The following is a 13,619-nucleotide window of genomic DNA, read 5'->3' on the forward strand; positions in this document are numbered from 1 at the left end:
GATTTTTTACTCTTTATATACCGGGTATCAATAAGTCACTGATGTATTTCCTTCAATCTTTTTCTTGGTAGGTTGGGTACATCGTATGTATTCAACTTTTTTAAGGTATACCCACTTTCATACCCACTTTCACACTAATTTACATAATAAAGACATGACTTTATTGATAAACTCTTACATTTCATCAAGAAAAAAGAACCAACTGTAAACATACATACTTTATAATCACATTTTTTAAAGCTTTTCACTCCAGAGAAAGTATTATTGCGCCTCTTACAATTTTCTGTATGTTAACTGTGAATGTTTAAATGCTAATACTGGTATAGCTTTTCAAAATCAGTTTTCCTCTCAAACTTGATAGCACAGAAATAAGTATGTTTGCAGTAATTCTGGAATTGTTTTACATTCCTTTAGTACTTCTAAGTACAATAATAACTTTATCTTTTGGTAAATTCTTTTGAGATAGTGAACAGTCTAATGGTTGGAATATAAGAACAATTATATTTTCATCAAAGATGTAGAACTGTGATTGAAATAAAGTAAGTAATACACTTGTTGTGTGTTTGTTGGTATTATATCTCCATCAAGGAAATCAGTGTACTTAATGATGATCTTTCATTTAATTTTGTGTAGCTTACTCCAAGGATTAATGGAAGGATTTGATGAACCTATTTTTAAACACAACATCCACCCTTGTCCTCCACCCTTCCTTCTAACTGGTCAACTTTTATCAGAAATACTGCTGTTTATCTCCATGTGCAGTTGGATTTATCAAAGCTGTGATAAATTCAAACAGTAACTTGGATTTGCCAGAGTTACTTGGTAAGAAGCCTCTATCCTTAACTGAAATAGACGTAAAGAAAACAAGACAAGATTTAAGTTTTGTATATTTAATTTTTTGCAGTCCCATAGAATGCCATTACAGCTGTCTACAGTTTTATATAGTACATATAGGTAAAGGAAATTCAAAAAGGATAAATACTTGTTTCTGTGATATATAATAGACAATGGTTGTAACATATTGGTGCCATTTATATTTTATAGGAACTGGATTTTGTTTTCATCTTAAGGTTTGAATTTAAACACTTAACCCATTTACTCACGAAGACTCATTTAGACTCAAGTCATTATGAAATTTAAGGAATGAATGGGTTAATCAAAATACTGGTAGGAACAGGCATGGAATAATGGAACCATACAGAAAATGGAATAAAAATTAACATGGAAATCTTGCTTAGAATGACTGTATGACCCTTACATCCCTTGTAAGATAGTAGGATAGGTATTAGATATGCTTAAGTTAAGTAAATAATTTGATGAATTTTATGAAAATAAAACGTAGGAAATCCTTTAAGATTTATAAATAATAATTAATGAATTGTCACAATGAAAAGTGAATCTCTCTAAATCTGACTGTATTTATGTCAGTTACTGAACTACACTAGGTAATGGAATATTGTTAGGTTTTTCATTCCAAATTTTACACAGATGTACGTTCTGCATGAGACTATATGAATTACATCATTTGATATTCATACTAAGAGATTCTTCAAACAGATCCAATGTCTTCTTTTGATGAAAGGTATGAGGTTACAATGATAAGATCTGTCACAAAATATATTTTCAGTCAACACCTTATAAGATTTCATATCAAAATGTTTGATTATCTCCCTTTACCTACATAAAATTTCCAGTTTGCCTATAATTCAAACCTTTGTCAGAACACACACCCTAGGCCTGTACACATTATGATTTACTGTTAGGACATCAATAATACAAAGTGACCAGTAATCCAAGGGTGGTTTGACCGACAGCTAGCCATCAATTGGCTGAGTATCATCAGGAAGATTAAGAAGGTGGAAAGAATGTAGCCTGCAATTATTATACTGGATTTCTAGAGTTAAAGAAACTTAACTAATATTTCCTAGATTTACTTTACCACTATAATACTGATATTTGTTATGATCTATTCTGAATGTATTCTATAGGAAAGAGGGGAGGCTAGTTGTGATATAAGGTATATACTATGAACCCCTGGTGAGTTCTTGTACATGTATAAAGTATACAGGTTTTATGGCTTTAAACAAAACATTTGTCAATTGGGGAGGAGATTTGTGAAAATGTCTTCCTCTCTTCCAGCCCATAGAATAAATGTCAGTTTGATCAATTATCATTACTTAACAAGACAAATAAAATAGATTTTTGAGGAACAATACTGGATACAGTATTAAACTGTTATTACAGTCTATGTTTATGGGAGTAATTATAGGGAACAAACACATGTACTACAACCTTGTTTACTCAACCTTTGATAACTTAAGATGAATTCAAAGGTTAGACAGTACATATATATATGAGTGTATCATTTTGTAAATACTTAAACCTTAAACTTCATTACAATCTACATTGAATAATTTTGAAAGACAAAAAAAGAAGAAAAGAAATAAAATATCCACTTTTATGCTGATTATGATGAATATGACTATATTACAACTTCGAATTGAAAAAAAAATATATATGTAAATGAAAAAAGCATGATACTAATATAGAGGCACATGAAATGAAAAACAGATGTACAAATGTACTACATACCTATCAAAGATACTAATATAGAGGCACATGAAATGAAAAACAGATGTACAAATGTACTACATACCTATCAAACATTTCAAAAGTTCACTTTTTAAATCGGGAATTATTACATGTACATTAAAAATATTATTGCTAAAATAAGGGAAAGCATATATATATAGTTGAAATTATTACATATTTATTTTCATGATTTGAAATAACACATTAACATCAACCAAAATCCTTATCTAAATGTTGTACATGTTTAGTGAAATCATTTAGTATGGCAATTTGGAATTATTAAAACAATCATATATAGAGTTACCTGCCTTTATATTTTTAGCCCATAATTTTTGTACAATCTAATGGATCATTTTTACTGCATTTACTTTTTGTTTTTTTTAAGATATTCCATAGTGTATATACCAAAATTGTTAAATGAAACAAAACCGTCTACAGTTTAAAACATAACGATATAAAGAAATTTGTCTTTTGACTCATGATTGTCAGAATTGGACTGCTTTTAATACAGTAGTTTTTTAACTGAATTATGCCGCGTTTTAAAAATCATAAGGTAAATATGCAAAATATTTAGCCTGACAGCATCACAAATTCACAACCACATTCAATATATACCAAATATAAAACAAGTGTACAAAAGGCATCATTCCACATTCCAAATCTTAAAAAGTGTAATTAAAAATATAATTATACATGATTCTCAAATGATCCTACCATATGAATCGTACAACAAAGAAAGCATAGTAAACTTCAATGAAATTTTGTGCCTGTAAACATATACTATGGATTAAATACACCTTACAGAATTAAAATAACTACACAGCATTATATATATTGCACCAGGTAATCTCAATCATATCATACTGGCATACTCCATCACAACCATTCATCTATTCAACTTCAACTTCGGTTTTATTACCAATTGTTTTCAATAGTGATTTAGCTTATTTGTTTGGTAAAAAAATATTATTTTATCTAAAAAGAAAACAGTAATAACATTTTAGTACAAAGAGAATTATCAAATATTTTTTATTTATATTCAAGTTATGATATTGGTTTTTTTATCACTTTACTTTTTTTCTATTTTTTTTTTTCAAAAACAGCAATAAACCCCTTTGAAACAACAATTATCGTAGGAGAATACAATATTATTGGGGTTTTTTTGTCTAGTTTTTTAAGCAAATTATCTCTGTTTTGTTAATTCATCATTCACTCTCTCAAACCAAACAAAAAATCCAGAAAAGCAAATCAGATTACCGGTACCCAATAAAACTCATTACATAGATTTTGACAGAATTTTGATAATGGGATGAAAAACTTTTAAAAAAAACCATATAATTTCAACAAACAATACATTTCAATCAATCAATGACTAGATTAACTTAACAAAACATACATGAACATATGGGTCAAGCATGAGTTGTTGTACGATGAGTATATAATGAGTAAATGGATATAATTTCCTACAACAATGCTGATCTTTACACCTTAATGTTTGGCAATGTTTTATAGAATTACTACATCGTATCTAATATACAGTATATAATTTTATAATACGTTTTTTTACCTACATGTAGTTTTGCATAATTTCATTATAATCTTAGCATTAAGTATCATTAAATCACTGAATCCTTGATCTTGTTACAATATACTGCATACAATATTTCAACAGAATAATTCTTGAAAACACACATTTCAGAGGAAATTCTATGACACAAATGCTTAAAAATATCACAATTTCTTTGAAAGAGAATTAAAAATACATAATATGTTTTTACAATTTATTTGCTATTTTTATCATCTTCTACTTTCTATTTATGACTGTAATACCACGTGTAGATTGAAACACAATATCCAATCAGATCGGGCAGTTTTAAATTAATAATTAAATTCTGTAATTTCATAATGAAGTGTTCCTGCTTTAAAATTAGAACAGTCCAATGTGTATTGAAGGACAAATCAATACTGATGTAAACACTTGTGACATAATTTGTTTGTCCATCTCTCCCTGTATCTTCCGTCGTTGTATCTTACAGAGTCACCTCCCTTGTGAGTTGGTGTTCATTGTAACATCATTATATTGTGAGCCAAACTCAGGTCATTTTCTCTAAAAAGTATGACATTACGCTCTCAAACATGTGACATCATAATCAATACCTTCCCACAAGGACAGATCACTCCGTAATATGCAAATACAGAAAAAATTAAATAAGTTTTTACAAGTTCACCACTAATAAAATCATAATTGAAAATATCTAAAAGCTTTTTTTTGTGTTTCCCTGTTTCATATAGTCATACACTTTCATACACTTTTAACTGCGATTCTAACGATTATTTTTTATAAAGAATGCCAATATCAAAGTGATTTGTACATGGTATTGAAAAACAATTCAACTGGTAATAATGTTCGTGTGTGTATATGGCACAAGTGAAAAATATAAACATGTCCAACAGTTTCACACCTGGTGAACGATTTTTTTCGGACATTTAAAGCATTGCTTCATTGTAAAAATCATTATAATGGAAATTATATTGAACTTCACATTTCAACCTCTTGAATCCTATAATAGTGTGAACCTTAAAACCAACATGTCAAATGTTACTTGTGCCTAAGGAATCATGTTACCTGGGTATATGTAGAAACCCACCAGGGTCGAGTTGGCAAATGCTGATACAAAGTAAGCACTAATTAACTATCCACAAATGTCTTAAATCATACAGACTTCAAAGTTTATGGATCTTACAATGTAAAAACGATAAACATTTTACAAAACTGAATTACAATGTATTCATTTCAACTCCTGAAATCTTTGCATAGTGAGGCTCAATTTCAAATCCTAATACCAGGTATTCATTTCTCTATAGGAAATTATACCAGATATCCAATGTTGCACTTCCTGACCAGCATTTGTGCTAGACTATATACATTGGTCCTCATTGAAATAAAGGCAAGCGAAACTGCTTCATCTTGTGACCTACTTTTTCCGTTGGATCATATGAGTCGTGTGTTTTTCAGATATTGTATGAGTGTCTTATGTATAAAGTTGTATTGTCCCACAGTCTGTACCAGGTACATACGCTGCTGGCGGATTGATCCTAGAGCTTTCTGGAGATCTATATCCTACAAGACAAACGAAGGAGAATTAACTAAACATTCAAAATACAGGTAGCAGACAATACATTGTATAACAAATCTCATTACAACACATTAAACTCCACCAAACATTAGCCCTAAGGATTGTTGTTGTTCAGACACCACTCCATGACCTGGTTAAGACTGTCTGCAATCCTCCATCTCCCAACCAACCTCTCTACCATCTCTTCCCTTGCTTACATTATGGTATTTAATAACAATTCCATGATCAATGTGGATAACTAAGCCTGCCCCCTTCACTATCTCTCCTGACTGAATACTTACATGGTTCTGCCCCCTCACTATCCCTCCTGACTGAATACTTACATGGTTCTGCCCCCTCCACTATCCCTTCTGACTAATACTTACATGGTTCTGTCCATCCCTCCTGACTAATACTTACATGGTTCTGCCCCTCCACTATCCCTCCTGACTAATACTTACATGGTTCTGCCCCCTCCACTATCCCTCCTGACTGAATACTTAATGGTTCTGCCACCTCCACTATCCCTCCTGACTGAATACTTACATGGTTCTGCCCATCCCTCCTGACTGGATACTTACATGGTTCTGCCCCCTCCACTATCCCTCCTGACTGAATACTTACATGGTTCTGCCCCCTCCACTATCCCTCCTGACTGAATACTTACATTGTTCCGCCCCCTCCACTATCCCTCCTGACTGAATACCTACATGGTTCTCCCCCTTTTACACTAACCCTCCAGACTGTATACTTACATGGTTCTGCCCCCTCCACTATCCCTCCCAACTGTATATTTACATGGTTCTGCCCCCTCAACTATCCTTCCTGACAGAATACTTACATGGTTCTGCTCCCTCCACTATCCTTCATGACAGAATACTTACATGGTTCTGCCCCCTCCACTATCCCTCCTGACTGAATACTAACATGGTTCTGCCCCCTCCTCTATCTCTCCTGACAGAATACTTACATGGTTCTGCCCCCTCCACTATCCCTCCTGACTGAATACTTACATGGTTCTGCCCCTCAACTATCCCTCCTGACTGAATACTTAATGGTTCTGCCACCTCCACTATCCCTCCTGACTGAATACTTACATGGTTCTGCCCCCTCCACTATCCCTCCTGACTGAATGCTTACATGGTTCTGCCCCCTCCACTATCCCTCCTGACTGAATACTTAATGGTTCTGCCACCTCCACTATCCCTCCTGACTGAATACTTACATGGTTCTGCCCCCTCCACTATCCCTCCTGACTGAATGCTTACATGGTTCTGCCCCCTCCACTATCCCTCCTGACTGAATACTTAATGGTTCTGCCACCTCCACTATCCCTCCTGACTGAATACTTAATGGTTCTGCCACCTCCACTATCCCTCCTGACTGAATACTTACATGGTTCTGCCCCCTCCACTATCCCTCCTGACTGAATACTTACATAGTTCTGCCCCCTCCACTATCCCTCCTGACTGAATACTTAATGGTTCTGCCACCTCCACTATCCCTCCTGACTGAATACTTACATGGTTCTGCCCCTCCACTATCCCTCCTGACTGAATACTTACATGGTTCTGCCCCCTCCACTATCCCTCCTGACTGAATGCTTACATGGTTCTGCCCCTCCACTATCCCTCCTGACTGAATACTTAATGGTTCTGCCACCTCCACTATCCCTCCTGACTGAATACTTACATGGTTCTGCCCCCCTCCACTATCCCTCCTGACTGAATACTTACATGGTTCTGCCCTCTCCACTATCCCCCCCTGACTAAATACTTACATGGTTCTGCCCCCTCCACTATCCCTCCTGACAGAATACTTACATGATTCTGCTCCCTCCACTATCCTTCCTGACTGAATACTTACATGGTTCTGCCACCTCCACTATCCCTCCTGACTGAATACTTACATGGTTCTGCCCCTCCACTATCCCTCCTGACTGAATACTTACATGGTTCTGCCCTCTCCACTATCCCCCCCTGACTAAATACTTACATGGTTCTGCCCCCTCCACTATCCCTCCTGACAGAATACTTACATGGTTCTGCCCCCTCCACTATCCCTTCTGACTAATACTTACATGATTCTGCCCCCTCAACTATCCCTCCTGACTGAATACTTACATGGTTCTGCCCCCTCAACTATCCCTCCTGACAGAATACTTACATGGTTCTGCCCCCTCCACTATCCCTTCTGACTAATACTTACATGGTTCTGCCCCCTCAACTATCCCTCCTGACTGAATACTTACATGGTTCTGCCCCCTCCACTATCCCTCCTGACTGAATACTTACATGGTTCTGCCCCTCCACAATCCCTCATGACAGAATACTTACATGGTTCTGCCCCCTCCACTATCCCTCCTGACTGAATACTTACATGGTTCTGCCCCCTCCACTATCCCTCCTGACTGAATACTTACATGGTTCTGCCCCTCCACAATCCCTCATGACAGAATACTTACATGGTTCTGCCCCCTCCACTATCCCTCCTGACTAAATACTTACATGGTTCTGCCCCCTCCACTATCCCTCCTAACTGAATACTTACATGGTTCTGCCCCCTCCACTATCCCTCCTGACTGAATGCTTACATGGTTCTGCCCCTCAACTATCCCTCCTGACTGAATACTTACATGGTTCTGCCCCCTCCACTATCCCTCCTGACTAAATACTAACATGGTGCTGCCCCCTCCACTATCCCTCCTGACTGAATACTTACATTGTTCTGCCCTCTCCACTATCCCCCCTGACTAAATACTAACATGGTGCTGCCCCCTCCACTATCCCTCCTGACTGAATACTTACATGGTTCTGCCCTCTCCACTATCCCCCCTGACTAAATACTTACATGGTTCTGCCCCCTCCACTATCCCTCCTGACTGAATACTTACATGGTTCTGCCCCCTCCACTATCCCCCCTGACTAAATACTAACATGGTGCTGCCCCCTCCACTATCCCTCCTGACTGAATACTTACATGGTTCTGCCCTCTCCACTATCCCCCCTGACTAAATACTTACATGGTTCTGCCCCCTCCACTATCCCTCCTGACTGAATACTTACATGGTTCTGCCCCCTCCACTATCCCTCATGACAGAATACTTACATGGTTCTGCCACCTCCACTATCCCTCCTGACTGAATACTTACATGGTTCTTCCCCCTCCACTATCCCTCCTGACTAATTCTTACATGTTCTGCCCCCTCCACTATCCCTTCTGACTAATACTTACATGGTTCTGCTCCCTCCACTATCCCTCCTGACTGAATTCTTACATGGTGCTGCCCCCTCCACTATCCCTCCTGACTGAATACTTACATGGTTCTGCCCTCTCCACTATCCCCCCTGACTAAATACTTACATGGTTCTGCCCCTCCACTATCCCTCCTGACTGAATGCTTACATGGTTCTGCCCCCTCCACTATTCCTCCTGACTGAATACTTACATGGTTCTGCCCCCTCCACTATCCCCCCTGACTAAATACTAACATGGTGCTGCCCCCTCCACTATCCCTCCTGACTGAATGCTTACATGGTTTTGCCCCCTCCACTATCCCCCCTGACTGAATGCTTACATGGTTCTGCCCCCTCCACTATCCCTCCTGACTGAATACTTACATGGTTCTGCCCCCTCCACTATCCCTCCTGACTAATACTTACATGTTCTGCCTCCTCCACTATCCCTCCTGACTAATACTTACATGTTCTGCTCCCTCCACTATCCCTTCTGACTAATACTTACATGGTTCTGCCCCCTCCACTATCCCTTCTGACTGTATACTTACATGGTTCTGTCCCCTCCACTACCCATCCTGACTGAATACTTACATGGTTCTGCTCCCTCCACTATCCTTCCTCACTGAATACTTACATGGTTGTGTTCCAGACACCACTTCATGACCTGTGTGAGGATGACTACCCCAGTCCGCCCCACACCAGCACTACAGTGGACGAGGATGGGTAACTTCTTCCCACTTCCCTCCTCACTCTCCGCCAGTCTTTGTACCGACTCAACTTCATCCAGGAAACCTGTCGATATTCAAATATTGTAGTTTACAAAATCTTTAAACAAGTAGCATTCATATACATTTTATTACCTTTAAAGTTACAAGTTCAAAGTTAAATATCTGGTAAATACAGTTAACCCTTAATGAAGACATGAACAATTTTCAATCCTATTCATTTGCTGTCTTGTTATGTTTTGACTGTATAACAAATACATGTATTTACTAAAATTTCTGCAATGAATTTTTGTTTTAGTTATATGTAAGACCATATTCATTGAGCAGTATCAAAATACTGGTAATTGGTAATATGGTAACTGAAAAAGCACCAACAATCAGTCAATAACAAGGTAGAGGGGCAAATGCTAGCATGTCTTTTTCAGACCACTTAGTGACAGAGGTCATCAAATATCTTCTTTAAAATATAAGCATAATTGTAAAAGTATAACATGAAAGAAGTCATCAAGATCTTTTGTCTCTGTTAATACTTACCTAAGAAGCCATACATGTCCTCTGGACAGCCATGATCAGGCCAGTCTGTGTACTGAAGGTGCCACAACTGTCGCTCCTTTTTAGTTGGTAAATGTACCACAGATATTCTGTTGGTCACATAGCACAGGGAGTCGTTACAAAACATCAAAGTCACTTCAAACTGTAAAAGTAAGCATTTCAAGGTCACTTCAAACTGTAAAAGTAACAAGGACATAGTCATTCAGATCCCCCGCCAATGGAGATATCAAAGCTGAAGTAAGTTTGATTGTGGAGACTTAGGTGTATGAAAAGAAACAGGAAAAAGGAAGTTGAGCCAAAGAAAGATGAAGTATAATTCAAGTAGAGCGGGGCTGCAATTGTTGAATCAGGTATACAGCCTTGACATTTATATTAGACTATATACACAAAGATGGGTGGAGTTTTGCAAAGTAACATTTACCATTTACCATGATATTTTCAGCAATATTTCCATGGTAACGGAAAAAGTGCAAAAAATGAAAACCTAAAAATAGCAAAAGGCACTACTAGACCATAAGAACAATGTGTCTATGAAGTTTCATGGAAATATCTCTGCTGGTTTTAGAGTTGTGCTCCGGAAACGATTCTTACACAAAAATCTGCCATTTTCAGCAATGTTTCCATGGTTACAGAAAAAAGTACAAAAAGTGAAAACCTTAAAATAGCAAAAGGCACTACTAGACCATAAGACTAATGTGCCTATGGAGTTACGTACATATATCTCAACCGGTTTTCCAGTTATGCTGCGGAAACGAACCTGGTACAAAAATATGATATTTTCAGCAATGTTTCCATGGTTACGGAAAAAGTGCAAAAAATGAAAACCTTAAAATAGCAAAAGGCACTACTAGACAATAAGACTAATGTGCCTATGGAGTTACGTACATATATCTCAACCGGTTTTCCAGTTATGCTGCGGAAACGAACCTGGTACAAAAATATGATATTTTCAGCAATGTTTCCATGGTTACGGAAAAAGTGCAAAAAATGAAAACCTAAAAATAGCAAAAGGCACTACTAGACCATAAGAACAATGTGTCTATGAATTTTCATGGAAATATCTCTGTTGGTTTTAGAGTTGTGCTCCGGAAACGATTCTTACACAAAAATCTGCCATTTTCAGCAATGTTTCCATGGTTACAGAAAAAAGTACAAAAAGTGAAAACCTTAAAATAGAAAAAGACACTACAAGACCATAAGACCAATGTGCCTATGAAGTTTCGTGGAAATATCTCTTCTGGTTTTAGAGTTATGCTCTGGAAACGAACCTGGTACAAAAATATGTTATTTTCAGCAATGTTTCCATGGTTACGGAAAAAATGCAAAAAATGAAAACCTAAAAATAGCAAAAGGCACTACTAGACCATAAGACCAATGTGTGTATGAAGTTTCCTGGAAATATCTCTACTGGTTTTAGAGATATGCTCCGGAAACCATTCGTACGGACGGACGGACGGACGGACGGACGGATGGAACCCATTTGTATATCCCCAGCCAACTTCGTTGGGCGGGGGATAACAACATTAAGATCAAAGTAAGATTTTAAAAGCCAGTTCAAATTGTAAAAGTTTAAACTATATAAGTGAGAGAATAAAGTTCAAAGTCATAATATTATGATCACCTCAAACTATGAAAGTAAGATCAAGGTCATCTTAAATTGTAAAAGTCAATATCATTTCAAAATGTAACAGCAAATGAAAGCTTCACTTACAACGGTGGTTTTGAGATGCATGTAGATGTAGGATGAGGGACAACAGGTAATAAGAATGAGTCACTTGGCTATTGTTTGGGTGATCTTACACTTACCTGACCAAAGATTATCTTGTGCTCTGGACCAATTTCCTGAGGCCAATATTCATAGCATTTTCTTTTTCCCAGCTCCTGGAAATCAATCATGGAAATTGTTAAAATTGAACCTATTATAAGATATATTATATACTCAACAGTTAAGTAAATTTATTATAGTATGATACAATTATCTCGAAAATCTGAGATATGATGTGCTCTTTATTGAAAGAGACCATTGGTGAAGTTTTCTTTCTACATACTTCGGTTTCAGTCAAAATATGCCATAAAAATATCTTTAATTTTCTGTTTTTGTAATTTTTCACAGAAAGGGAAATATTTATCAAAATGTAAAAAAAAACTGACCACAACAGCAGTAAGCATAGCGATCACGTCCACTTCCTGTTCCCAGACCATCTGCCAAAAGTCGACTGCAGTGTTTGACATGGGTGCCTGTGTAGCTATATACCACCACACTCTGTCATCTACTGGAAGCTGTAACAATGGTCAAGCAAGGTCAATCATTAATTAGGTTGAGCAAGGTCAATCATTAATTAGGTCGAGCAAGGTCAATCACTGATAAGGTCAACAACGGGCAATCATCATCAATTTAGTTGAGTCTTACAGGGTTTGGCTGACATAACGAAATAATGTATTTATAATAAATATTCAAGTTCTTTTGAGATGATGTAAAGTGATAAGATATCAATCCTGGTTTATGAAAATGCAATATTCCTGCCTTATTAATTGTATCCACACCTCCAAAATAACACCACAGAGATGTCTGGTCTCTTAACTTTGCCCTGATTTATTAAAAAATAGCTTCCATACCTTTACATGTGATGCATTTATATATCCTGATGGATTATCTTTCCTAGGACTAATCTTCACCCTCGTTGCATCGTAAGGAAGAACATCACGGAAGCGATTACGAGATTCATTTTCAGTAAGTTTAGCACACTGGCATTCCATAGATGGTGCCTTTTTAGGTATTTCTTCGAATTCCTTAAATACGAGATTCTCTGACAGTTTTGTTTCTAATAACTTTCTCTGAAAAAAAAAGAAACACATTTATGCAAACATTTAAATTTTCTATCTGAGATAAGTTTTCAAAGAAAAAATATGATTCAGTTTTTTGCTAAGATTATATTATTAACCTCTAATAATCAGGTCATCTTAAAATAGAATCTTCTTACCATTACTAAAACCCAGCTGGCTAACACACTAAATATCAAAACGGATGCCTATGATACATTCTTTACCAAATCCATTTTAAGAATAGACTGAATTGAACAAGGAATCACAATGTACAGTCAAGAAATTAGAATGCGCTTTGACCAAAAATAATATAGCATATAGAAACGTAAATGTATCAGAAATCCTACCCGTTCGTCTTTTGGTGCTCTGCTCTCATCATTCATTAAGGCTAGTACCATAGGCCGTGACAATGTAAGACCATTTAGGGCAGCCATTTTTAGTGGACCTATGCGTCGCTTGATTCCCTCCTTTTGATAAAGAAAATACAATCTGTAATATGCTGAAGAGACTTTAATGATGCACATTCTCAACCGTACCATTCTGTTAAATTTCGGTCATTTGTCAAACATAAA

At 36.7% G+C, this 13,619-nt stretch overlaps 1 protein-coding gene across 8 annotated transcripts in view; it reads right to left on the minus strand.

The window, feature by feature from the left end:
* Window positions 1-874: 874 nt before the first annotated feature.
* The window catches only part of LOC138318710 (tyrosine-protein phosphatase non-receptor type 21-like), a 32,409-nt gene continuing 19,664 nt past the window's right edge, over window positions 875-13,619 (minus strand). For 7 of the 8 annotated variants that reach the window (XM_069261346.1, XM_069261339.1, XM_069261343.1 and 4 more), the window contains 7 exons: window positions 13,395-13,514; window positions 12,841-13,059; window positions 12,376-12,504; window positions 12,031-12,105; window positions 10,207-10,366; window positions 9,582-9,739; window positions 875-5,713 (listed from right to left, as the gene is read on the minus strand). In XM_069261346.1, the coding sequence (XP_069117447.1) occupies window positions 5,585-5,713; window positions 9,582-9,739; window positions 10,207-10,366; window positions 12,031-12,105; window positions 12,376-12,504; window positions 12,841-13,059; window positions 13,395-13,514 (990 nt within the window). In that variant the 3' untranslated portion in view covers window positions 875-5,584. The remainder of the gene's footprint in view (window positions 5,714-9,581; window positions 9,740-10,206; window positions 10,367-12,030; window positions 12,106-12,375; window positions 12,505-12,840; window positions 13,060-13,394; window positions 13,515-13,619) is intronic. The other variant, XR_011207911.1, reaches the window with a different exon arrangement.

Source organism: Argopecten irradians, chromosome 3 (genome assembly GCF_041381155.1).
Source record: "Argopecten irradians isolate NY chromosome 3, Ai_NY, whole genome shotgun sequence".
Classification (NCBI taxonomy): domain Eukaryota; kingdom Metazoa; phylum Mollusca; class Bivalvia; order Pectinida; family Pectinidae; genus Argopecten; species Argopecten irradians.